Source organism: Hyperoodon ampullatus (assembly GCF_949752795.1).
Source record: "Hyperoodon ampullatus genome assembly, chromosome: 18".
In the NCBI taxonomy this organism is placed as follows: Eukaryota; Metazoa; Chordata; class Mammalia; order Artiodactyla; family Ziphiidae; genus Hyperoodon; species Hyperoodon ampullatus.
Window position 1 is genome coordinate 36,886,936 of NC_136931.1, and position 27,753 is coordinate 36,914,688.

General features: G+C 37.2%; 1 protein-coding gene across 2 annotated transcripts in view; it reads right to left on the reverse strand.

Moving 5' to 3' along the window:
* PHKB (phosphorylase kinase regulatory subunit beta) overlaps positions 1 to 27,753 on the reverse strand; it is a gene marked incomplete at its 5' end in the record, with an annotated part of 202,564 nt that overhangs the window by 62,198 nt on the left and 112,613 nt on the right. For both annotated transcript variants that reach the window (XM_079724408.1, XM_079724409.1), the window contains 2 exons: positions 17,689 to 17,783; positions 24,111 to 24,269. In XM_079724408.1, coding sequence (XP_079580534.1) covers positions 17,689 to 17,783; positions 24,111 to 24,269 — 254 coding nt within the window. The remainder of the gene's footprint in view (positions 1 to 17,688; positions 17,784 to 24,110; positions 24,270 to 27,753) is intronic.

A 27,753-nucleotide genomic window follows, 5' to 3' on the forward strand; every position in this document is an offset into this window, starting at 1 on the left:
GAGAACGAAAAACAGAGCTGGAGGAATCAGGCTCCCTGACTTCAGACTATACTACAAAGCTACAGTAATCAAGATAGTGTGGTACTGGCACAAAAACAGAAATATAGATCAATGGAACAGGATAGAAAGCCCAGAGATAAACCCATGCACATATGGTCACCTTATCTTTGATAAAGGAGGCAGGAATATACAGTGGAGAAAGGACAGCCTCTTCAATAAGTGGTGCTGGGAAAACTGGACAGGGACATGTAAAAGTATGAGATTAGATCATTCCCTAACACCATACACAAAAATAAGCTCAAAATGGATTAAAGACCTAAATGTAAGGCCAGACACTATCAAACTCTTAGAGGAAAACATAGGCAGAACACTCTGTGACATAAATCACAGCAAGATTCTTTTTGACCCACCTCCTAGAGAAATGGAAATAAAAACAAAGATAAACAAATGGGACCTAATGAAACTTCAAAGCTTTTGCACAGCAAAGGAAACCATAAACAAGACCAAAAGACAACCCTCAGAATGGGAGAAAATATTTGCAAATGAAGCAACTGACAAAGGATTAATCTCCAAAATTTATAAGCAGCTCATGCAGCTCAATAGCAAAAAAACAAACAACCCAATCCAAAAATGGGCAGAAGACTTAAATAGGCATTTCTCCAAAGAAGATATACAGACTGCCAACAAACACATGAAAGAATGCTCAACATCATTAATCATTAGAGAAATGCAAATCAAAACTACAATGAGATATCATCTCACACCAGTCAGAATGGCCATCATCAAGAAATCTAGAAACAATAAATGATGGATTGGGTGTGGAGAAAAGGGAACCCTCTTGCACTGCTGGTGGGAATGTGAGTTGGTACAGCCGCTATGGAGAACAGTATGGAGGTTCCTTAAAAAACTACAAATAGAACTACCATATGACCCAGCAATCCCACTACTAGGCATATACCCCGAGAAAACCATAATTCAAAAAGAGACATGTACCAAAATGTTCATTGCAGCTCTATTCACAATAGCCTGGAGCTGGAAACAACCTAAGTGTCCATCATCGGATGAATGGATAAAGAAGATGTGGCACATATATACAATGGAATATTACTCAGCCATAAAAAGAAACGAAACTGAGCTATTTGTAATGAGGTGGATAGACCTAGAGTCTGTCATACAGAGTGAAGTAAGTCAGAAAGAAAGACAAATACCGTATGCTAACACATATATATGGAATTAAAAAAATGTCATGAAGAACCTAGGGGTGAAACAGGAATAAAGACACAGACCTACTTGAGAATGGACTTGAGGATATGGGGAGGGGGAAGGGTAAGTTGTGACAAAGCGAAAGAGAGGCATGGACATATATACAGTACCAAAGGTAAGGTAGATAGCTAGTGGGAAGCAGCCGCATAGCACAGGGAGATCAGCTCGGTGCTTTGTGACCGCCTGGAGGGGTGGGATAGGGAGGGTGGGAGGGAGGGAGACGCAGGAGGGAAGGGATGTGGGAACGGATGTATATGTACGACTGATTCACTTTGTTATAAAGCAGAAACTAATAAAAAAAAAACAATGAAAAAAAATGATAGAAGAGTCATAATTGGTGTTCAGTTATCTGACCATGCCACAGTGTCCCTTTTGCTCTCCAAACCACACACTCCCACAACGGAAGACGTGTTAAATAAGACTGAGGAAATAATAAGGTGCTCACAAAAATAATTAAGAATAAAATATGAAGATTTCCTCATGAAAATTCATAAAATTTATGAAATTATATAAAACTGTATGCATTATATGAATATGGCCTTCTCCTAAGCCACTGAAAGTGATTTTCAAAAGAAATATTTCTTAGGCATTATATTCTGACATTTCTAATTTAAATATTCTTAAGAAGTATGGGATACAACAGGATAATGTAATCTGAGAAAATGCAACAGACAGTTAAGTTGTATCTATGCCAAATCAAAACTATCAATACAGGGCTAATTTTTAAAGTGCAACTATTGATATCTTCCAAATTAAAAAAAAAACACTTGTCCAAATTAAAACAGTGGCTTGCATGTGTATAGGGACAGTCTTAATCAGAGACATACAAAGAGATAAGAGAAATTTAACAGGTCAAATACTCAAAATTTAATTTTTTCTAAATTGAATATAATCTAAAAAATATATTCAAATGGCTCCTTACTTAATGAGGCTAATCCTTGCTTTACATTCTTTCCAATTCTTCAAAATTCAAATCTTAACTTACCTTCTGCAAAACAGCCCAACTATAATGTTTAATCAATAGACATTATAAAAGTTTACACAAATATTTTAATATATAATGATTATTAATAAGGTCAAACTCTCTGAGTACTAAAAAAACAAAAATAAATGAAAAACTTTCCAATGTAGGAGAAAACAAAGGAATGACAGATACTAAATAGTGGTTTCACATTCCTACTGGTAAGTGACTGGTTGATAAATGATTATTTGTTGGCCTAGCTATAGAAGCACTATGCTAGTTGCTGTGTGGAAGCTGCAATAATGAAAGATATGCTGCTTAAGACTATCTACCTTAGTCATAATTAAGGGACAATGAGGACACAGGAAAATGACATTAATATTATAAGCCCCACTGGCAATGATTCTTCACTTAAGCAAACTTTAGTCAGGCTCCTGAACCTCCTTGTAGGCTCATCTGTGTGCTTCCTTGTAAAATTCAGTTTTAGCAAGAATCCTGCTTAGTCAGTTTAACCAGAACCCTTACCATCAATATCTATTTGTTCAGCCTCTGTATCTGCTCAGATTCCTCATCCTCTACCATCCTCCAAGTGATATCTGATCACCCTGGCCTGTCTTAAGCAAAGAATCCTTTTGGTTGGTTTAGCCAGAATCCCCCTTACCTGTGATATTTCCTCTTAGTAATTTTTCATCCACTGACCACCACCCTGCTCCTTGGCTATAAATCCCTTCTTGCCCATGCTATATTTGGAGTTGAGTCCAATCTCTCTTCCCCACTGTAAAATCCCACTGCAGTGGTCTGTATACCTATTGTGATGGTCCTGAATAGTCTGCCTTATCATTTTTAATAAGTGTCACTGAATAGTATTTTCTTTAATACCATGGAGTAAATGTGCATTTTCACCATGGTGTATATGGCTCACCAGGCCACACTTCAGGACACCTGGGTTCCAGCATTGGATATGTACCTGTGTGACCTTGGACATGTCACTTCTCTTTGAATCTCAGTCTCCTGCTCTATAAAATGAGGGAATTAAACAAGATGCTCTTGATAATCTTAATAGTCTCTTAATATACTTTTAATATTCTACCATGTATGTGAGGTACAGGTAATAAACATAATGGCATGGCAAATAATTTTGAACTTTATTGATGAAACAAGAAGGAATCAACTCCTCTCTACAGAGCTATGGGTAGTTTTATGGTTTATATAGACACATTTGATTAAAAAATAAAACATTCCCAAATCTAGGCTAAGGTCTATAACAATACATTTGGATCAAGTGTGTCTTAGGGAAGGAAAGTTTCTAGAAAGTGATTTTCATTTTTATGTAAGTGTGAAAAATTGTTTTATCTTATCTCTTGCCTTATTTTCTTTGGCTAATGAACACTATGGAATATAAAATATTTCATTTAGGAACAGATAAGTAAATAGAGACCTTTTAACGAAAAGCTATTTAGCCACAACAGCAGTCTTAAAAACACTATAATGCAGTATACATTAAATCTTAATTGGCTCTTATTATGATAAACTTCTAGAATAGAAATTATTACATTAAAGGGTATTACATTATATGGCACAGGAAACTCGATATAGCCATATATTACATTATATGATACAGGAAACTTGTCATAGCCAAATAAAGAAACATCATATAGACATTTAAAACAACATTTTATAGAAATAATATGAAAAATAACTATGATAGTATAAATAAGTGTTAGCAAGTACAAAACTGAATATCCAGTAAGACTGCATAATAAGAAAGCCTATGCATAGTAATAGCCAAAATGTTGAAAATATAATGTTTTTCTCCAGACTGTTTAGGATTTTTCTCATTCTCATTAATGAGAAAGTAGTATTATTTATAAAATAAGTTATGTGGAATAAAATAAAAATAGCAATAATATTTATTTAGGTCTTATAATGTCAGACATTTTGTTAAGAGCTTTACATACAGTATTACCACTTAATTACATACAACCACAATGAGTTATGAAGTATTACCCCTATTTAATAGATGAAGAAGGTGAGGCATAAAGAGATTAATTAAACTGTCCAAGGTCACTGAGTTAGTAAGTAGAAAAAATGGGTTTTATATAAGCTAGGCCTGTATGATGGAAAGCCACCTTCTTAAAAATAAAAATTACATATATATCTCATATTCTTTAATCCTCAGGAAAATAATTTGTACAAAATTTTATGCAACTGTATTTTCAGAAAACAAAGTATGAAACCCCCTTTTCTTCATTAATTTGAAAAATGAGAGACCAACAAGTGTATATGTTTTTAGCTCAGATCTGTATAAAGATGTACATGATTTAGTAAATACGTACTGACTTTCATCCTAAATTTAGAATCTTTGCAGCTTGGAAAATAAGCTTTTATGACTAAAAAGCATTCCTTTCATATTGACCTTTTCTCCAAAGACTGTCAAAGTAGATCAATCCATTTTAATTGGCATATTAAATGTGCTAGTCTACTTCTCAGATTCAAAGCTTGGGTATCACTGAAAATGATAAATGTGAAACTGAATTCTCTCAAGGGTGCTTCAACACACATGATCTGCTCTATCATGATGATTATGTCATAAACGTAAAATATTGCTTCAAGTAGCTGACCAAAAATCCTCATATTTTATTAGTACAATAGCAAAAACACCTGGAACTCTCTAAGGACCTTGTGAGAGAACACTGCTCCTTGCGGTCAGGGAGTAGAGCTCCCAAAGCCCAGTCCTCTGGTTGACAGCGCCTCATAATATGGATCATTAAATAAGAGAGGGTTAGAATAGAAATAAAGGGTAGGTTTCTCTTCAAAGATCAATAGACCTTTAAAAACTTTTCGTAGATTCAAAAATAAGAAAAAAAAGTGAAATAAGGAAGTCCCAGGTAAATTCATAATTTATGTTTATGAATAAACAGGATTCTGTTCTTAGAGTAAAATGCCAGGAATATAAGTGGGCTCAGTGTGTTGAATCAGAACAGGGGCACAAATTGAGACTTGCAGTAGATTCATTAAAACAATACTAGATCATAATATTCCTTGTACATCTTTATTTTGGACAATAAACCTTGTTTTCTTGCTTCGGTCTATTTTTCCTCTTTTACATTTCAGCCATGAATATAAGAAGTCTTCATCTTGTAGATGAAATATTTCATTATATCTCATGCCTATTATTGGAATTTTAATTTTAGCAAGTTCAGTGGGTTAATCAGCATGACATGTCTCTGGTGGCACAGTGGTCAGGAATCCGCCTGCCAATGCAGGGGACACGGGTTCGATCCCTGGTCTGGGAAGATCCCACATGCTGCGGAGCAACTAAGCCCGCGAGCCACAACTACTGAGCCTGTGCTCTCGAGCCCGTGAGCCACAGCTACTGAAGCCCGTGCATTTAGAGCCCGTGCTCTGCAACAAGAGAAGCCACTGCAATGAGAAGTCCACGCACCGCAATGAAGAGTAGCCCCTGCTCACTGCTCGCGCGCAGCCAACGAAGACCCAATGCAGCCAAAAATTAAAAAAAAAAAAGAATGATGCTATTATATTTGTTTAAGCTCATTTTTTCTTTTTACTTCAAATTTAACTTTTCTAAGTTCTGGATGTTTTTGACCAAGTATTTAATTTTCATTGGCTCTGGTATAAATACTAGTTGATAGGAGACTTTCATTTCCCTTAAAGACTGCAGACAGTATTCCTGAAGAGAACCTTTGTGTACTGTGGCATAGGCAGGCTAGACTTTCAGAAGCATTTCTGATGCCTTGACTATTTTATTCTGTTTCATTATGATAATCATAAGAACTTCTGTTCAGCACTCAAATTCATTCCCATGCTTGTAGATAAATTTGGCTTTTTGGTCCCACACAAGCACTTTCTTTCTTTGTCAAGCTAATGAAGTAGAGTTTTTTTAATCCTTTAAGTAGGAATTATGTCTCAAACTGGTTATACTATTTCAGAGCATTAGAATGAACAAATAAAACTGAGCTTCATGCAAAGTTTCCCTAAATCACCTAAGGCTAAACCTTTAAAAACTGTGAACAGATCTGAAACAAGAATATAAAAACGGGAAGCAGGTATAAATCCATATTCTAGGAGTGCTATATAACAAATCTACTAAATTAGGAGAGGTTTATAACCTGTCTTGGACTGCAGCAAACTCACTTCCTGAACAGATGGTCTCCCACCATTTAATCACTCTTTAACTCCCTACAATCTGGCTTTTGGGCACACTATGTACTAAAATCACTCAAAGGTTACCCGTAACCCAGATCATAGAAGCCAGCAACAAAAGTGCTAGAAGGAGATTCACGAATCAAACCCAGCCAAATAATTTTATAGATTAGAAAACTACGGTCCATAAATGTTAGGAGATCTTCCCCAGATTACACGAGGGGTGAACAATGCAAGATAAAAACACCAGCACTTGAGTTTCTGCCAATGCTGTGCTGTTCTCCCCTGACAATTAGGTAGTCAGCTTTCTTGAACGGCTGTCTCACAGTTAACATTTTTCACACTTTCAATCCAATGACACTGTTTTACCTTCTTGCTGGATTCTTCTGTCATGCCCTTCCTTGAACACCCCTTTACTCCACCATCTGCATTACCTGTACCCTTACAAAGAACTAAGCCTTAAGCCTAGCTTTCCAAAATTGTCTGCTCTCATAGTTTCAATTCCCATCATGAGCCATGTACAACAGCAACACGACTTTGTAACTTTTCTTTTCATTAACTTCTGGGTAACTCAATTAACTACCATGTCTGCATTGAAACTATCAAAATGCAAATAATAATAGCTAACATTTATTGAGTGCTTAACTATAAACTAGGGGCTGCTCTAAGCTCTTTACCTATATTAACTCATTTAAATCTTTAACAAATCAATGAGGTATTATTCTGATTTCACATGTGAGGAAACTAAGGCACAGAGAGTTTAATCAACTTGCCCAAACTTGGATTCAAACCCATACAATGTGCCTCCAGAGGCTGTGCTCTTAATTGTTTTGCTAGGCAGAATGTCTATATAAAATCTCTACTATTTATATTCTTGAATGCTAAAATAGCATTTTCATATCAGAGTGTTTTTACCTGTGACTTTTCCGTTGATATTAGAATGGCTTATTTATGTAAAAATTCTGTTGCATTCAATATCTGTTTCAAGAAACAAGTTCAATTTTTTGCATGTTGATTTAAAAATCAAGAAAAGAAATCCAATTCCTGGCTGGTCTTATTCTATTGCCTGTTAAATGTGTTAGTTTCAGATAGAATCCTGAAACATTTAAAAAGATATTAAGTTTGTTCTCCTATTAAACCAGGAATCTTCTGTACATTGATTAGTATAACACACATTTCAAAATAAAGTCCATTTGTTACAGAACTCCAAAAAGCCCCCAGTTGCTACAAAAGGAGGTCCTTTTTAGGGTCAACTTATCCCCAGTGGAAAACCATAATGCAGAACACAATGAATCTGTGAAATGGACATAGTAAGCTGCTTACAGGTTCTTCCAAATATGAATGGTAGCAAAGGCTCAAAACAAACAGTCTCCAAGTGACCTATCTCACATTAACATGGCAGAGGCTCTGCAGTGTGAACAGTCTAAGTCTCATCCACAGATAACCAGCAGGTAGTCAGCACCAGAATTACCTAGGTGACAGAAAATGATGGACCCCCTAACAGGAACAAGTTAGGGTGAAAGAAGAAGGGGAGTAAACACTCAAATAAAGAATCTTGCTAGCCTCTGGAAAGTATCTTCCTTTGGATAAGGAAGAAGGAACTCCCTAATAAAATTACTAACTGTTAGACTTGTGGACTTGGTCTCATCCCAGTGCTAACAGGGAAGAAGAAAATAACAATTAGATCCTTTTAACATTACAAATGTTATATATAATGTATCCCAGCATACATTTTGCACTGATGTAACATCTTTCCACTTAATTTTTCAGATCATTTCCACAGGCCCCTCAGTCTCCTAAGGCACAGGTGAAACTATTTTTCTGTGATGCGATATTGAGCCAGGCTGTCCAGGAAGCAAAATATTTCCTCTGTTAACTCCTTCATACCATTATGAAAATCATTGCTTCCATGCTTGACATCCCTTCCTTTTCTTCTTCAGTTAACACCTTCATATTGGTTCTGCCACTTGACAACTGTGTGACCTTGGAAAAATTATCAAACCTCTCTGAGACTTGCATTATCTATCTGTAAAGTGGGTATAATAATATTTATTTCAGAAAAGTGTTAAAATCAGACATAATACATATAAAATAGTTCGTACAATGCCTATAATCATCAGAAGCACAATCAATAGTGGTTTTCTATTTTTTTCTCACTTCCTTTCTCTAGTCCTGTCAAATACAAACTAGACTGATAGAAGGCAAAAAAGAATAAGACACATTCCCTACTCTGAGTACCCCTGCCAGAGAGGCAGGCATGTAAACCAACAACTACAATAGCATGACAAGTGTTATAACATGGTGTATGCAAAGGGTTATAGGAAAGCAGCCTTCTAAACCCATAAGACTTGTTTTCAGGGAGTAATTTATAGGATGATTAGATAATATGATCTTTTGTATAATTTATCTTTTCCAAATCAAACGTGACATAGGAAAGTAGGGGTAAGCGGAGCAGGCATTATTACCCTATCTACAAGACTAAAGAACAGATTAAATAACAGTTTGGTATAAATTATTCTCCTTCACATGTTTCTTTACCAATTTTAATAATTCTGGCATTTAATTTACTTGGTTTGCATCTACTTGGAGCTATCACAACTGTTCAGTGAACATCTACCCTGCTCAAATCCCAGTGTTAGGTTCATCAACCAAGATCTGAAAAAGCACAGAGTGTGGCTGGAGAACAAGATATTGTCTGGAGAACAAGATATTTAACAGAAACAATGAGAGAAGACTCAAGCATGGTAAGTGAGGCCTGGGCTTCTAGTTCTAGAGAGTGGCGTTAGCACATACACTCAATTCTCATTCCTCTCCAGACCCCACAGAAATGATGATATAGATGCTAAAAATAAACAAAAAAGACTAAAGCCATAACAAAAAAGAGAAAAAGAAAAAAGGGGCATCAAATCAGATATTTCAGCACATTTCTAGTGTAAAAGATGGCAAATAGAAGTGCATTAATGAAGAAAGCAGAGCAGAGGAAGCCTATATAACCAAACTATACCACTTAAGAGCGTTACCATAATGCTGCCACAGCTATGGGAGTTGATCCACCAAATAGAGGGGCCCCAGAAGGGTACTTGGTTTGCAGAAACACTGGACAGGAGAAGTGGGACGTGACACAGAACTGATAAAGGCCACAGTGGCTGGCCTGAGGCCCCACACAAGGAGCCACAGTCAGCAATAAAACAATAAAACGGGGTTTTTCTCTTAACATACTGAACAAACTGGCTGGGGTGAGTTAATGCTTTTAGTGTTGGCAATAACTTCCTCAAAGTAAAGCCCTTCACATCCTGGCATTTGGCAAGGGTAATGAGGGTCTTGTTTGTTCCCCACTGGATCCTGAAGAGACCAAACTCCCAATCACATCTTCCTCACTCCCTGTTGGGGCTGGGGACAGGGCGGGGGACAGGGGGAGGGGACCACTTAATACACTGAAAATAATCAGACCATCATCTATCACCTAATACACAATTGAACAAATGGGGATCACCAGGTATGTGAAAAATAACCAACAGGAAGAAAGAGAAACACCACATTAGTAAAACACAAAAATTACCTTGGGTATTACGCTTAGTGAAATAAGCCAGACATAGAAAGGCAAATATTGCATGATTCCACTTATATGAGGTACCCTGAATAGACAAATTCATAAAGACAGAAAGTAGAATAGAGGTTACCAGGAGCTGGAGGGAGGGGAGTAGAGGGAGTCACTGTTTAATGGGTACAGAGTTTTTGTTGGGGATGATGAAAACATTTTGGGTATAGATAGCAGTGATGGTTATGCAACATGGCAAATGTATTTAATGCCACTGAATTGTGCACTTATGAATGGTTAAAATGATAAATATCATGTAATGCATATATTACCACAATAATAAAAAAGAAAAAGATCACTCAGGAAATTCAACAAATGGTGCTCTGACAACTGGATATCTGCATACAAAGAATGGAGCTGAATGCCTACCACATACCATGTACAAAAATTAACTCAAAATGGATCAGAGGCCTAAATGTAAGAGCTAAACCTATAAAATTATTAGAAGAAAACACAGGCAGAAATCTTTGTGACCCTGGATTCGACAATGGTTTCTTAGATATGATACCAAAAGCACAGCAAAAAAAATAAATAAATAAAGATAAATCAGACTTCATCAAAATGCAAATTGTCTGTGCTTCAAATGACACCATCAAGAAATTGGAATAATAGTTCACCAAATGGGAGGAAATATTTCAAAATAATAGAAGGAATTCATATGTAGAACACATAAAGAACAATTACAACACAATAATAAAAAAGACAAAGAACCCAATTTTAAAATGACCACAATATCTTAAAAGACATTTGCCCAAAGAGATACATATACATATCCCCCAAAAATACATGAATAGATGCTCAATGACTTTAGTAACTGGAGTAACTAGGGCAATGCAAGTCAAAACCACAATGATATATCACTTCTTATACATTAAAAGGCTATAATCAAAAAGACAGATAAGGGCTTTCCTGGTGGCGCAGTGGTTGGGAGTCCGCCTGCCGATGCAGGGGACACGGGTTCATGTCCCGGTCCAGGAAGATCCCACGTGCCGCGGAGTGGCTGGGCCCGTGAGCCATGGCTGCTGGGCCTGCGCATCCGGAGCCTGTGCTCCGCAACGGGAGAGGCCACAACAGTGAGAGGCCCACATACCGAAAAAAAAAAAAAAGACAGATAATAACAAGTGTTGACAAGAATGTAGAGAAATTGGAACCCTCATACATTGCTGGTAGGGGTTCAAAATGGTGCAATTGCTTTGAAAAACAGCCTGCAGTCCTTCAAAATATTAAACATAAAATTAGCATATGACTCAGCAATTCCATTATATCCAAGAAAAATGAAAACATGTCACACAAAAACTTGTACACAAAACTTCATGGCAGCACTAGACATGATAGCCAAAAAGTGGAAATAACCCAAATGTCCATCACCAGATGGATGGATAAATAAAGTGGTATACACACACAATGAAATGTTATTTCGCCATAAAAGGACTGAAATACGGATACATACTACAACACTGATGAACTTTGAAAACATTATGTGGTGTGAAAAAAATCTAGTCACAAAATACCACACATTATATGATATACCCAGAATAGGAAAATCCATATAGACAGAAAGTAGATTAGTAGTTGCCTAGGGCTGGGGTAGGGAGAGAGAGAAAGGTTGAAGAAAGTGGAGAGTGACTGGGGTCATGAAAATATTCTAAAATTTATTGTGATGAATATACTAAAAACCACTGAATTGTACACTTTAAATTAGTGAATTGTATCGGATGTAAATTATATTTCAATAAAGCTTTTATTAAAAAATAAATGTTCAATAAATTATAGCAAGTATTATTTTTTTTAATTACAGAAAAAAAGACTATTCAAGGAACAGAAGAGATCTTAACTCTTAATTTTTATTCATAGAAAGACTTATGAAGATAAATTATCCATTAAAAAAAGGGGCAAGAAAGAACAAGATAGCCCGGACTCAGTTTTCCCTCCTGCTCTAAATACAATTATTTACCCTGGAAATAATTCAGTGGATAATGAGTCAAGGGCTCTGAGAACTGGAAAGAAGGCAGTAGACTTGGCTGGCTAAGAACCAACCCCAGGACTTGAAGAATGGCAATGTGGTGAGATTCCTAAGATCCCATATACACTGGGCTGAGCACTGTAGAGGCCTGCAGCCTGAAACAACCATTAGGCGTAGACAAAAAAATAAACACAAAAGCAATAATAGTCTGTTCTCTCTGGCCAAAGGACTGGGAAACAAGAACCACAACAGCGACCAAGTGGGGAGATCCGACCCTAGTTCCTCTACTTGAGGTACTAGTTGGCCAATCTGCCTTCAGCAGCACCTTCAAAGCCCTAGTGGGCCCACCCAACCTCTGTTTTACAACAAGGGCACTTGATGGGCCAACACGACTGTAGCATCATCAAAGAAGCCCCAGTGAGCTGTCTTGACCCCTGCTCCACAAATCAGGCTTTAGTGGGTGGTCCAATTCATCTAGGATAGCAGCAGTAAAGCTCCAAGGGCCATCCCAACCCCCACTCCACAACCAGTGCACCAGCATGGAATTCTGAGCAGCCTACAGCAGCAGCTTCTCAGCAGTGCCAAGACTACCCAACCCTTGGGAAACCAGCAAGCGGGCCGATACACCTGCATCAGCTGAGTTTGTTATCTCCTGGCTGTCCACCCAGTGGCATAAGGAGACTCAGGCCAAGAGAAATGGCATATTACCTATAGAAGAACACAAATTTGAATTGGCAAGGGATTTCTCATCTGAAACTATGGAGGCCAGAAGTACACAATCATTCTTAGTGCTGAAAGAAAACAACTGTCAATCAGGAATCCTGCATCTAACGAAAGTAGCCTTCAGGAATGAAAAGGAAATAGACATTATTAGACAAAGGAAAACTAAGAAATTTGTTGCTAGAACACCTACTCATAAATAATGTCTAAAGAAAGCTATGCGAACAGAAAGAAAATGACAACAGAAGAAGGCAGGGACATTCAGAAAGGAAAGAATGATGAAATGGTAGAAGTTGGGATAAACACAATAGACTTTTTTTTTTTTTTTTTTTTACTATACTGCTTGGCATTTTATATTTGAATATTTTGCAATAATTTTAAATGGTCTATTAAAAAAGTAGTAATGCAAACCAGTATATGACAAATCAACAGCATGCACAAAAGATACAAGTGTATATTATATGAATAAAAGTTCAAAAAGTCAGTCTTTATGATCACCTCCTCCCTTTCCCAGAACTAGCCAGTTTTGTATGATAAAACATGTACTCATAAATAGCCTACTTTATACTATATGATTATTCTTAACCCACCATTCTGTGATCTACCCTTTACTTTATGTTTACTGAGCATTTATTATAATCCACTTCTTGTGTCATTTCATGTCAATTTACCACATTCTTTTTAATCCCTGCATAGATTTATAATAATTTATTAGATCTGTCTCCCACTTCTTGATATTAATATTGTTTTTAATATTTAAAGGAGTTTTAAGCACAATTGACTTTTACCTCATGACTTTCTTTAAGGGTTATATTTACATTATTCAAAAATTTAGAAGACAGATCTGGTTTAAAAAAAAAAGAAAGGCTTTTCTGGAAATGGGGAAATTACATAGTTAATACTACCAAATGTAACAATGTAATTGCATTGTAATCTCCTCTATATTATTTCACTTTTTACAAAATGCATCTATGTAACTTTTATATGTAGTTAAAGGAAGAGGAACTGTATAGGTTTTTAAAGGATCCTGTCTGAAAAAGAGGCCAGGGTTTCAGGATGAGGGTTGTACTAAGAGTGGAGGCCTGGGAGTGGGTGAGGGTGAGTTGTGATATTAGATCAGCAAATTGGCTGAGATCATAGCACAGGGATGGTTGGGAGAAATTTAGAGAAATTGCAAGATATAAGTGAAAAACACAGAAATGAGGTGACTGTATGAGGATATGGAATTTAGACTCTACCCTGTAGGCAGTATAGAGTGTCATGGAAGGTTTTCAGGAAACAACATAAATGAATCCATACTTTATAAGATCATGTGTTCTCAAGCACAGAGAATAAACAGGAGGAGAGACTGAAGACAGAGAGAGATTATTAAAACCATGCCATTGAGTAGTAATGAAGTCTGAGTGGTACATGGCAGTGGGGATAAATATGAAGAGACAAATGTAGATGCTACTTTGAAGGTAGAACCCATATGATAACCACCTGAATGTAAGAGTTACTGGCATGAGAAAGGAGTATTGAAGATGGTCTTTATCCAAGGTAGGGACTATGGAGAAAAGAGCTACTTTGAAGCGAGAAGATAAATTTGGCATTAGAAATGTTGGGTTTCATTAAAAAAAATTTTTAAACCACTTTATTGAGATATAATTTACATATAAAAAGCTGTACATATATAATGTATACAACTCAATGAGACAGAGTTACATATACATCCAGAAATGTTGGGTTTTAAAGACTAGATTTGTGGAGAGACGATCACTAGGTAGTTGGAAATTCAAGTTTAAATATTAGGAAAGAGGTCAGAATTAGAGAAATAGATTTAGAGATATTTGCATAAGTCCACGATTTTCCATGACATACCTTCTTCCCACATATACCATCAAGCACACTCAAACATTCAAGTTAAACCCTGAGAACCTCCTATATGACAGGTGTTACAGTACTATGACAGATACTGAAGCTACAAAAGTGAATAAAACATGGTCTCTGGTCTCTAGGAACATACATTCTAAGGTCTGCAAAAGTTTTCTTGTTTTCTTTTGGTCAAAATCTCACAATACTATAAAGTATATCTGCTACTGCTAATAATGCATTTCTTTCTACTCCTCTAAACTTTATTTATAAAAGGGAATTTTATTCTCCAAGTAACATCAAGAGAAAACAGCAGCTCCTGACTAGTGAGAGAGTATTGAGGAGGGTCATCCCAGCTGATACCCTTTTCCAACACCAGCCTTAACCCCGGATACAAAAGTACTTCCCTTTTACAAAAATAAATTTGCTAAGGGTAATGTTAAGAAAATCAACAGCTGCCAATTCAGTCCTCAATGTTTTGGATTTGCAATGTGCCAATAGCCCCATGCACACTTGAAGGAGTGGACCTTCCTACAGTTCTGGCACACTCACAGCTCTCTGGATTCTGGAAGACTTCCTTCTGCCATAACCCTTCTGTGAAGGAATAAGCTGGCCCAACAGGCCTGGGTTGTTTAAATCTTGAAAATTCCCAAGAAAGGCATGCTTTCAGGATGGGCTTTCCGGCTTCTTGGAATGTTCTGTCAGATAGGAGTGTTTTTGCATGCCTAAGGCGCTGGGCCATACTGTTCCAGTTTGTCTAGATGGTTTATGCTAACAATGTGATTTATGGTGAACATCTGCTTTTTCTCTGGGGGCGGTTAGAGCTTCAGTAACTGCAGTCAATCATGCAGGTGCTACACGCTTACACAACTGACCCCCAATAAAAACCCTTGATGCTCAAGCCTGAGCAAGCTTCCCTAGCTGGCAGCACTTTGCATATGTAGTCACACATCATTCCTGAATAACTGTGTCTCACATGACTCCACTGGGTGAGAATATTTGGAAGCTTGTGACTGGTTTCCTCAGGACTTGACCCATGTGCCTTCACTAATTTTATCCTCTCTCCTTTTTTTGTAATAAACTGTAAGTGTTGAGTATAACAGCTTCTGAGTCCTGTGAGTCCTGGGGACCTCGGACACAACTTCCTTCGAAGACAGGGATTTCTCTTGTTTCCAGGAAATGTCTGAACTTTACTATTCTACTTACTTTTTCTGACATTTGACAGGGTCAATCCCCACAGATCAGTTAATTTCAAGATCTGACCTGGTCAATCATGATTGAGAGGGCACTGACACCAGCATTTCAGGCAGAGGGCCCTGTCTGACTTCCGTATTTCACCAAGCCAAGCCATCTAGCCCCAACAATGGATACGGGCATGCCAGGTCTTAGCTACTGCTTAAATGGCTGAGAAAGTGGAAAAGGCACCTCACCATTTTATATACCACCACAACCAAGCTGCCAGTAGGGTGGGGCAATAACACCTCCCGGCAATTTTCTGCTGCCAATCTTTCCTATCATTTCCTTCTCAGAAACTATATACAATGCATGGATGTAATCCCAACATGGCTGCAGGAGAGAAGCCCCTGTCCTAAACCTAGAACAAGGCTCTTAGATAGGATATGACTCTACCTGGGAGGTACATCACATAATTTAGTAGCAACATTAGAAAACAATTTCAATATAAAAAATATACCTAGAGTAAATTCTCTATAAAATTCACTCTCAGTCACTTGTACTCTGCCTTCTTGAGTGGGAGAGAAGGAGTTGCAAGAATACTGTATTTCAAAAATTACATATAACCCACAGCCCTCCTTATATGGGTCAAGCAAGAAGTGTTTAAATGGTTGATTTTGTTAGCTGTGTTCTTTGATGTTCTCTGGTTCCTGCCCCCACACCTCAAACCTGCGACAAATAGGTCACTTTACATTCTAAGAAAAGGCTTTGAGATTTCATCACCCTGGAAGTGCATCACACATGCTATGTAAGTGATACACACTAGTCTTAAAATAGCTCAGACTCACAGCACTAGGTAACATGAAGTTAAATATATTCCACTTTACCGACTGGTAAATATATTCCACTGAGATGAGTGGTAAATAAAGATAAAGGCCAAATCCCTGCCTTATATGGGAACTAATAGGCCGGTGTAAAATTTCTATCACATATTAACATAGACATCTTATGTTCTTGAGAAAATCTTAACATTTATTTACAAATCTCCCAAAAGCTTCTCATCTATGAACCACTCAGAGTAACTAGATGTTTTGTTTGAGGACCAGCAAAAGAAGCAGAGAAACAGTGTGAGAGAACCTATTGATACTAATGATACTAATGAGGCTGGTTGGCTCTCACTTTCCCTCATTAAAAAAAGCATTTATGTGTGTGTTTGTGTGTGTGTGTGTATGTGTTATATTTTTAAAGTAAAAGGAGCATTTCAATTTCGTAAGCATATTTTCTGTAAGTGCTGATGCTATTCTTATTAAATAAATTTAATAAGTGTGTGCTTGGAATCCCAGGCACACACTCAGGTTCATTCCCTTTCTCCTCAGGCAATTTCAACAATCCACACTACATTTTAACAATACTCATTATTGGTATCATTTAATACATGAGGGTTTGCTCAAGTCAACATCAATCTTGCTGATCTTGCAAACACTTATTTTGTTGACACAACACAGTCTGAATCCATAGCTACTAAATGTAAAAAAAATTTTTTTAACTATTTATTCACCTGACATGTTACCAAGTACTAAGAACAACTCTGTCTGTCACTCAGTCCTGTCACAGAGACATAGCACTGGAGAGATATCAAGCGAGGGGCCTTTCATGGAACCCCACTCCCTTCAGTAATAGAGCCATCTCATCTGTCCCCATGCCACCCATACATACTGCATCTTCTCAAAGACATTTGACACCTTAAACGCAACCACTGTGAAGGTGAAAATGTTTACCTGTGAGACATCTCGTGGGACACATCTGACTCATACTTCCTCATTAACAAATAGCCCTTTACCACAGGTAAATCTTAAGTAACCAGAATACAGAAAAGCTTTGCCCTCAGAAGGAACAATAAAAACCCATTCAGAATAAAATTTCTTCTTCAATTAAGTGTTAAATGTCTGGATGAGTCTAAGTTATGAAATAAAATATCTTTATATATCTCTTTACCTGATTGGAAAACCTCATGCTCACATTACGTTGATTCTGTAGTGGGACATAACGCTGAACAGGATCAATGTCTTTAGGACTAATTAATTCATCAGCTGAAAAAAAAAAAAAGGGAAATGACATGATCAAAAATGTATCTATAAACATTGTAAACCAATTAGACCTAATAGATGTTTATAGAACACTCCATCCAACAAGAGCAGAATATACATCCTTCTCAATGCACATGTAATATCTTTCATATGCTAGGCCATAAAATAAGCATCAGTAAATTTAAAAGGATTTAAATCATACAAAGTATATACTTCAACCACAGTAGAATGAAATACCAGAATTTCAAACAGAATTCTATTCAAATAGAATCAATTGAAATTGATTTCAACCACAATAGAAATCAATTAACAGAGAGAAGTTTTAGAAATTCACAAACATACTAAAATTAACAACACACTCCTAAATAACCAATGGGTCAGAAAATAAATGAAAAGGGAAATTAGAAAATACTTTCTAATGAGATGATTGGAAAAGTAGACACAACATACCAAAACTTAGGGGATTTAGGTAAAGCAATGCTCAGAGGGAAACTGACAACTGTAATTGCTTATATTAAAACAGAAAATTCTTGGGACTTCCCTGGTGGCGCAGTGGTTAAGAATCTGCCTGACAATGCAGGGGACATGGGTTTGATCCCCAGTCCAAGAAGATACTACATGACACTGAGCAACTAAGCTCATGCACCACAACTACTGAGCCTGTGCTCTAGAGCCCAGGAACCACAACTACTGAGCCCATGTGCCATAACTACTGAAGCCTGAGCGCCTAGAGCCCACGCTCTGCAACAAGAGAAGCCACTGCAGTGAGAAGCCCGCACACTGCAACGAAGACCCAACGAAGCCATAAATAAATAAATAAATAAATAAATTTAAAAATAAATAAAACAGAAAATTCTCAAGTCTATAATCTATATTCTACATTAAAAGAGCAGATGAAAAAGAGCTAACTAAATCAAAAGAAGCAAGAGGAAGGAAATTAAGAGTGGAAATTTATGAAATAGAGTATAGAAAAACAATACAGAATATAAATGAAACCAAGTAGATTCTTGAAAAACTCAGAAGTTGACAAACTTTTAGCTAGCCTGACCAAGAAATAAAGAAAGAAGGCTCAAATTACTAAATCAGGAATGAAACTAGGAATATTACTACCAACCTTAAGGATTAAAAGAGAATACTCTGAAAAAATGTATGCCAACAATTTAGATAACCTAGATGATATGGGCAAATTCCTAGAAATACATACATTACCAAAACTGACTCAAAAAGGAATAGAAAATATGAACAGATGTGTAACAAGTAGTGACTGAAACTTTCCACACAAAAAATGTTCAGGACCATGGGACTTCATTGATGAATTCTACCAAATGGTTAAAGAAGAATTAAAACCAATCTTTCACAAAATTTTCCAAAAAATAATAGAGGTACACTTCTCAACTCACTTCTAACAGGCCAGTATTACCTTAATACCAAAATCAAAGACACCACAAGGGAAGAAAATCACAAATCAAAATCTTTTCTGAATATAGACACAAAACTACTCAACAAAAATACTAGCAAACCAAATCCAGTAACATATAAAAATGATTACATACCATGACCAAATGGGACTTGCCCCACAAATGCAAGAATGGCTTAACCTCCCCAAATCAGTTACTGTAATACACCATATCAATTGGACAAAGGACATAAAAACTACGTGACCATCTCAGTAGACACAGAAAACACTTGACAAAATTCAGCATCCTTTCATGATAAAAGGCAGTCAACAAATTAGGGATAGACAGGAACTTCCTCATCCTGAAAAAGGGCACCTATGAAAAACCCATGGCTAATGTCACACTCAATGGTAAAAGATGGAATGCTTTGCTCCAAAGATCAGGAGTCAAGACAATGATGTCTACTCTTGCCACTTCTATTCAACATTGTACTGGAGGTTCCAGTCAGAGAAATTTGGCAAGAAAAAGTAATAAAAGGCATCCAGATTGAAAGGAAGAAGCTACAGTAATTAAGACAACGTGGTGCTGGCATAAAGACAGAGATCAGTGGAACAGACTGATCCACTGATCAGTCCAGAAATAAACTGTTACATTATGGTCAACTGATTTTTGACAAGGGTGCCAAAACAATTCAACAGGGAAAAGAATAGTTTCTGAGATAAGTGAATATACAAAGGCAAAAGAATGAAGCTGGACCTCTTCTTCACACCACCTACAAAAATAAATGCAAAATAGATTTAAAAAGTTAAATGTAATAGTTAAAAATATAAAACTGTTAGAAGAAAATATAAGAGTAAATCTTTGTGACTTTGTATTAGACGAAATTACATCAAAACATAAGTAACAAAAGAAAAAATGAGATAAATTGGACTTTGCAAAAGCGATAAGCTTTTGTGTCTTAAAGGACACCATCAAGAAAGCAAAATGACAGCCCACAGAATGGGAGAAAATATTTGCAAATCACATATCTTGTAGGGGACCTGTATCTTGAATATATTAAGAACTCTTGCAACTTTACAACAAAAAGACCCAATAAAAATAACCCAATTTAAAAATGGCCACAGGGCTTCCCTGGTGGCGCAGTGGTTGAGAGTTCGCCTGCAGATACAGGGGACACGGGTTTGTGCCCTGGTCTGGGAAGATGCCACATGCCGCGGAGTGGCTTGGCCCGTGAGCCATGGCTGCTGAGCCTGCACGTCCGGAGCCTGTGCTCGGCAACGGGAGAGGCCACAACAGTGAGAGGTCTGCTTACCGCAAAAAAAAAAAAAAAAAAAAAAAAGGCCACAGTATCTGAATAGACATTTCTCCAAAGAAGATATACCAATAAGCACATGAAAAGATGCTCAACAACATTAGTCATTTGGGCAATGCTTATCAAAACCACAATGAGATAACACCTCATACCCATTAGGATGGTTAATATCAAAAAAGACAAGAATAAGGGTTGGAGAGAATGTAGAGAAATTAGAACCCTCATACACTCCTGGTTGGAAGGTAAAATGGCACAGCTACTTTGGAAAATAGTCTAGAAGCGCTCCAAATGTTAAACACAGAGTTACCATATGACTCAGCAATTTCACCCCTAGGTATATACCCAAGGGAAATGAAAACATATGTCAAACGATAACTTGTTCATGAAAGTTTAGAGCAGCATTATTCATAACAGCCAAAAAGTGGAAACAACCCAAATGTCCATCACATTTGGATAAATCAAAAGTGGTATATCCATACAATGGAATGTTATTTTGCCATAAAAAGGAACGAAGTGAAGGAATTCCCCGGCTGCTCAGTGGTTAGGACTCCACGCTTCCACTGCAGGGGGCACAGGTTCGATCCTGGTAGGGGAACTAAGACTCCACATGCTGCGCGGTGCAGACAAAAAAAAAAAGGGAACAAAGTGCTAATACTTGGATGAAACTTGAAGACAGGCTAAGTGAAAAAAGTGAGTCATAAAGGCCATACATTATATGATTTGAGGTATATAAAATGTCCAGAATAGGTAAATCTATAGAAATAGAAAGTATATTAATGATTGTCTAGTGCTAGGGGGAAGGATGAAGTGACTAGGGGTACGTGGGGAGTGACTGCTAAAGAGTATAGGGTTTTTTTCTGGGGGGGGATTGATGACAATATTCTAAAATTGATTGTGGTTATAGTTGCACAACTCTGTGAATATGCTAAAAAATATTGAACTGTAAACTTTAAGTAGGTGAAATGTATGTAATTTTACCTCAATAAAGTTGTTCTACAATAAAAATAATGTATTTGCAGTTTCAAGGAAGAAAGCTAGTTCAGTGAGGGAAGACAGTGTTTCCTAACACTAAATTCTAAAAGAGATTTCTGAGATGGAGCATTTTTTATGGGGCACTGACCAGAATGAGGGCAATGTCTTCAACTGCTGTTGTACTATAAGCAAGGAAGCCCTTTTCACGTGGTAGTTCCTTGTTTATGATTTATTTACATATTTTATAGCAAACACTGATTTTCTAAAAGTCTAAATTTTCTAAAGAAAAAACATTACTGTAATAATTAACTATTTTCTAAGAACACAATGGGTAGTTCAGGCCTTGGGCCAGAAAACAGCATATTGAGTCTTTTTGCTCTAACATAAAAGTCACATAGTTTTGTTGTGTAATTATTAACTAAGGCATACATAGAGCAAAATATTATTAAATTTCACCAATTAAAAACTGGACTGAATTAGTGAAAGCCATATATTACAGAATTTTTTAAAGATTTACTGTTCTATTATGCTCATGTAATTCCAATTAACTGCCCACAAAATGTTGTTAAGCAGATATCCAACTGAGGCTCCTTTAATGAATAAATAAGACTTTGTTAGTAAACGTCGTGTGTGGAATCTTAATAACATCCATAGAAGTTTGATGGTTCTTGGGGTGGGGGGGACAGTTATACAATAGTCAAGAGCAACTAAATGATTCAATCTTCTGAGACCTTATTCATTTTAACCAGTGAGTCGTTAACCAGATGACACACAGCTAGGTCACAGTGCTAATTAATATGCAGCATTTCTTTTTCTAGCAGGAGATAAGTATGTGGTTTCGTAGTCTGCAATACACCTACTCATGTCCTCTACTGCCTTTTTAGAACTGCAGCAGGCAAAAGAGAAACTGTTTCTTTGAAGGCTCTTTCTTATTCAAAATGGTCATAAAACAGAGATGAAGGCATGACCTGGATTATTTCTGTTCACTCTGGTCTTAACATAAGAAAATGCTATCTACACTCAAAATTTGTCTACATTCAATACATTTATTTTGGAGTAAGGAAGGTCCAATGTTTTGTTACTGACTGATATTGTTTTCAATCTTTGTGTTTTAAAGCTCAATCTGCTTATATAGAATATGGTCAATTCTGCATTCCCAATTCATTAGCCTTGATTTTATCCAGAGGCTTTATTCAAATAGCAATCTTTCTAGCTGTATCAACCCCAAGCTGGATATACAGCAAAAAGCAAGATGAAGAAGGTTTAGATCTCAAATCCCATATCCCAGGTACCAGTTTTCAGTCTCAGACTCACAGAAAAATTTCATCATGCTCATTTGTTTCCAAGTGTAGTATACAGAAACGTAAGATTCTGATGTTAAAATTCTTGTCCTTAGATAGGTTAACCACTCCTCTGCCAAAATATGTTTTATTTAGCTGGTTATCAACAAGGCTTCTTTGTATTCATGCTAATAAGATGGAAATAAAATTCTAACCAGAGATAATCTTACCAACTTGGCTTGATTCTAAGAAAACTACCTTATGTATGTTCTTTTTTTCTTTTGGAAAATCTTAAAGCAAAACCTGCATAAATAATATCAACTCCTTATCAAAGAGCTGTCCCTTTAAAGAAGAAAATTTTCTACAGGTTCTTAAATTAGCATTAAGTATATATGGAGATGCAGAAAATATAGTCAGGAAATGAGCAAACTGAAGACAGCATTAACTTAATTTTCTCTTCTTTGAATAGCTTCTGTCTGCTCTTATATATCATTTGTGTAAAGCTTGAATTGGAAATCTGGACTTTGAAATATTCTTCCTTAATGGAATGTAAAAAGGAACCAAAGATGATTATTCTTACAGCACAAACAAATTTAGCTTTTATGCAGTAATACTAAGAACAACAAAGACAATAACAGTATTTCACACAGTAAGCAGTTCTTTTAGTGCAGGTACAGTATTTACAGTCAGCTTGTTTCATAATCTGTTTGTCATAAAAGAATTCTGACTATTATGATAACCTTTTTGATGGAAATGCTAATAATATTAAACATTTTAGCAAGGAATGGTACAGCAAGATGCATAATGCTTTTTTGTGTGCATTAAATTAATCTTCATTTCAATGTATCCAAAGATACTTCAGCTGAAGTTTTAGGAGAAGCTGAAAAACAATTCTTCAAAGAATTATGAATAATGGCTCCATTATGCCTCCACCGCACTGAGTAAACTGCCAACATGTATTTATTGGAAAGAAGAGAACTTTGAGACACCTGATTCCTTTTGGCAAGTGGTTTACTACAGGTATGACCAAGCATGACTGTTATACTAAATCACAACTGTATTCCATTTATAAAAGAGACTCAAAGTTTCCATAGCCTTCTGCTAGCACCCTATCTACTAAGCTGAATGCAGCCCAAAATGATCATAGTGGTACCCACACCTATTTGACTTTCTTCCCAGAAACATCCATCATCGTTCAGTGCAATAGACATATTAATGTACTTTTCCATGCTAAGAAACTCCCCCAAGACCTCTTAACAGCATGAAACACCACCCAAATCCAAAAAGAATGTCAATGTCAACAAAGACATACTTATTTCTAAAGACTTGATAATAAGAAAAAAAACTGTTCCCGATCTTCTTCACTTACCCAGGAGTTTTGCAATGACATAAAGGGCTTGTCCCCAAAGAAACAGTTTTCCATCACGGCCACAGTTGCTAGGAAATCGCTTCTGGCTGCCAGGTTTTCTTTTTTCATCTTCTACAAAATCAGCTGGCACAGAGTAGTACTTTGGTATGACAGGATAACCTATGGAGTTTAAAAATAAATATTTAAAATATAACAAATCAGTATCCTCCTCAAATTTCCCCTTCAAAAACTACAATGATTACAAAGCAGAAAGAGAAAGTTGCCCAACAGGATAGGAAAATTTGACTCTTTTCAGAAATTCCCAGTGAAAAATGTGGGAAAAGCTTCTTTACTTTAAAACTAATTTGACAGGATACGTTATACGTTAGCCAACAATGTGTACATAATCTCTTTTAACAACATTTAACACCTTTAAATGAATCAATAAATATACAGTATGCAAATATGTAGAGCCATAGAAGAAGCTATTTTTAATAGGATTAGTCTGTGGAAGCTTTACAAATGAGATACTGTGTAATCTTAAATCAAGAATTATAACCCTGAGCAATTGCTTACAGCAAAGAAATCCCCATTTTAAACATTAAGCCCATTATCTACTATTCAATATCACTGAAGAGAAAAAAAAATCCATCTTCTCCCTGTGACCAACTCATTTAAAAATATTTCTTGGTAGAAACTAAAAATTATTTTAAGACTATAATATTTGTGGATGATGTAAAGGAAGAAAAACCAACATTCTAATACAGTGCTACAGAAGACTTCTTGTAATATCATCCCACACTGAACTTAATTTTTCTAATAATACTACACAGATTTCCCTAAAATTTGCTTCTTTCTTCACGCATCAATAAATAGTGATATTTGTGTCTAAAACCAGTGAAAAGGTCTATGATACATAGAGAATAGTCTGAACATCACTCTTTCAACATAACGAAGCCTAAAGTGTGATACACAGACTACCACCTCAATGCATCAATGATCTACCACTGAATACTAAAAGATCTGATTGAAGGGATTTTAAATATATTCATTACAACATTCATTACATTGTTTCTTACATTGGACAAGTGGTTATTTGGAGCATAAAGACAAAAAACTGGTTTTAAACATTAATATTTATTTGAAATTCAATGTTTATCCATAAACATTTTGCTACTTTAACATTACACGGATTTTAAAGGGTGAGCATATAGTATAAAGTATTTACTCTAAGATACTGTGGAAAACCCTAAAGAATATCATAAACTTCGTGTGAGACAGGAATAGGGCCCACTGCTGTGATTGCCAGTTTGTGCATCACGCCTGTAAGACCATCCTTTTTTTCTTTTTTTTTAAATCAACACACCATAATTTTTAACTTTCAGCTAAATAGGTTGTCAAAGCTGTTCACTCATGAGAATATTTTGTTATTTCACTAATACTTCCAAACACCAAAGATATCTGAAACTTCTCCTCTGGAATTCTTTCAAGAATTAGTTTTCTAGTCATACGAAAAAACTCAGTTATGTTCCTTTATGGCCCTTGCTGGCGTTTAACTGAAACCAATATATTATTTATAAGTCTGGACCTTTTGACCATTTCTAAAATTCTAAATCCATCCTCAAAGGATGACATTTTAGAACCATGGCAGACATTCAAATTAATGTGCAAAAAGCCCTGAAAACATCTCCAAAGAGGAGGTCAAAATATTCTTGGCAATGGTAGTACCCTTAGGCTAGGGCAGAGCCTCCCTAAGTGGCCCTCTGAAGGGGGCAGCTGAACAAAGCACCTGAACAAAGCATTTCTGGTGACATGGATAAAAATTAGTCAATTTATATTATTGTCACATTACATCCAGTGAAGGAGTATTACAGTAGGTAATAGATGAAGAACCTCTGCCCACCTGGCAAACTACTGTGTAGTTAACTATAGCCATGACCACTTAAAATTCGTCTCCCTCTCTATCACCTTGCCTAATGAACTCCTTTCATAAAAACAAGTTTATTATAACAAATTAAGAGATCATTCTTTCTAATTCGTTTGCAGTCCCATTCATTTTTTCATTTCAATATAAATTGTTCTGTTTAGAAAGGAATTATTTATATATTTCAAAGGAACATTAAGGGAATACTGGTAGAAAGAATTTCTTGAAAAAGCATTCCTGGGGGTGCTTCAAGATGGCGCAGGACTAAGATATGGAGATCACCTTCCTCCCCACAAATACATCAAAAATACATCTACATGTGGAACAACCCCTACAGAACACCTACTGAACGCTGGCAGAAGACCTCAGACCTCCCAAAAGGCAAGAAACTCCCCACGTACCTGGGTAGGGCAAAAGAAAAAACAGAGACAAAAGAATAGGGATGGAACCTGCACCTCAGGGAGGGAGCTGTGAAGGAGGAAGTTTCCATACACTAGGAAGCCCCTTCACTGGTGGAGACAGAGGTGGTGGGGGTGGGGAAGCTTCGGAGCCACGGAGGAGAGTGCAGCAACAGGGGCACAGAGGGCAAAGCAGAGAGATTCCCGCACAGAGGATCGGTGCCGACCAGCACTCACCAACCTGAGAGGCTTGTCTGCTCACCCCCCAGGGATGGTGGGGGTTGGGAGCTGAGGCTCGGGCTTCAGAGGTCAGATCCCCAGGTAAAGGACTGGGGTTGGCTGCGTGAACACAGCCTGAGGGGGCTAGTGCACTGCAGCTAGACGAGAAGGAGTCTGGGAAAAAGTCTGGAACTGCCTAAGAGTGCATGAGGAGAGGGGATTCAGAGCACCACCTAAACAAGCTTCAGAGATGGGTGAGAGCCATGACTATCAGCGCAGACACCAGAGATGGGCCTGAAACGCTAACACTGCTACTGCAGCCACCAAGAAGCCTGTGTGCAAGCACAGGTCACTATCCACACCTCCCCCCACCGGGAGCCTGTGCAGCCTGCCACAGCCAGGGTCCCATGATCCAGGGACAACTTCCCTGGGAGAACACATGGTACACCCCAGGCTGCTGCAGCATCCCGCTGGCCTCTGCCACCGCAGGCTCACCCCGCACTCCGTACCCCTCCCTCTCCTCAGCCTAAGTGAGCCATGGCCCCCTAATCAGCTGCTACTTTAACCCCCTCCTGTCTGGGAGGGGAAAAGATGCCCTCAGGCAACCTACATGCAGAGGTGGGACCAAAACCAAAGTTGAACCCCAGGAGCTGTGCGAACAAAGAAGAAAAAGGGAAATTTCTCCCTGCAGCCTCAGGAGCAATGGATTAAATGCCTACAGTCAACTTGATGAACCCTGCATCTGTGGAATACCTGAACAGACAACGAATCATCCCAAAATTCAGGTGGTGCACTTTGGGAGCAACTGTACAATTAGGGTTTGCTGTCTGCAACTGACTTGTTTCTGATTTTTATGTTTACCTCAGTATAGTTTTTAGTGCTTCATATCATGGGTGGATTTGTTTACTGGTTTGGTTGCTCTCTTCCTTTTTCTTTTAAATTACTTAAAAATGTTTTTTATTTTAATATTTTAAAATTTTTATTTATTTATTTATTTATTTTAATTTTCTTTCTTTTTTTTCCTCTCTTCTTCTGAGCCGTGAGGCTGACAGGATGTTGGTGCTCCGGCCTGGTGTCAGGCCTGAGCCTCTGAGGTGGGAGAACTGAGTTTAGGACATTGGAC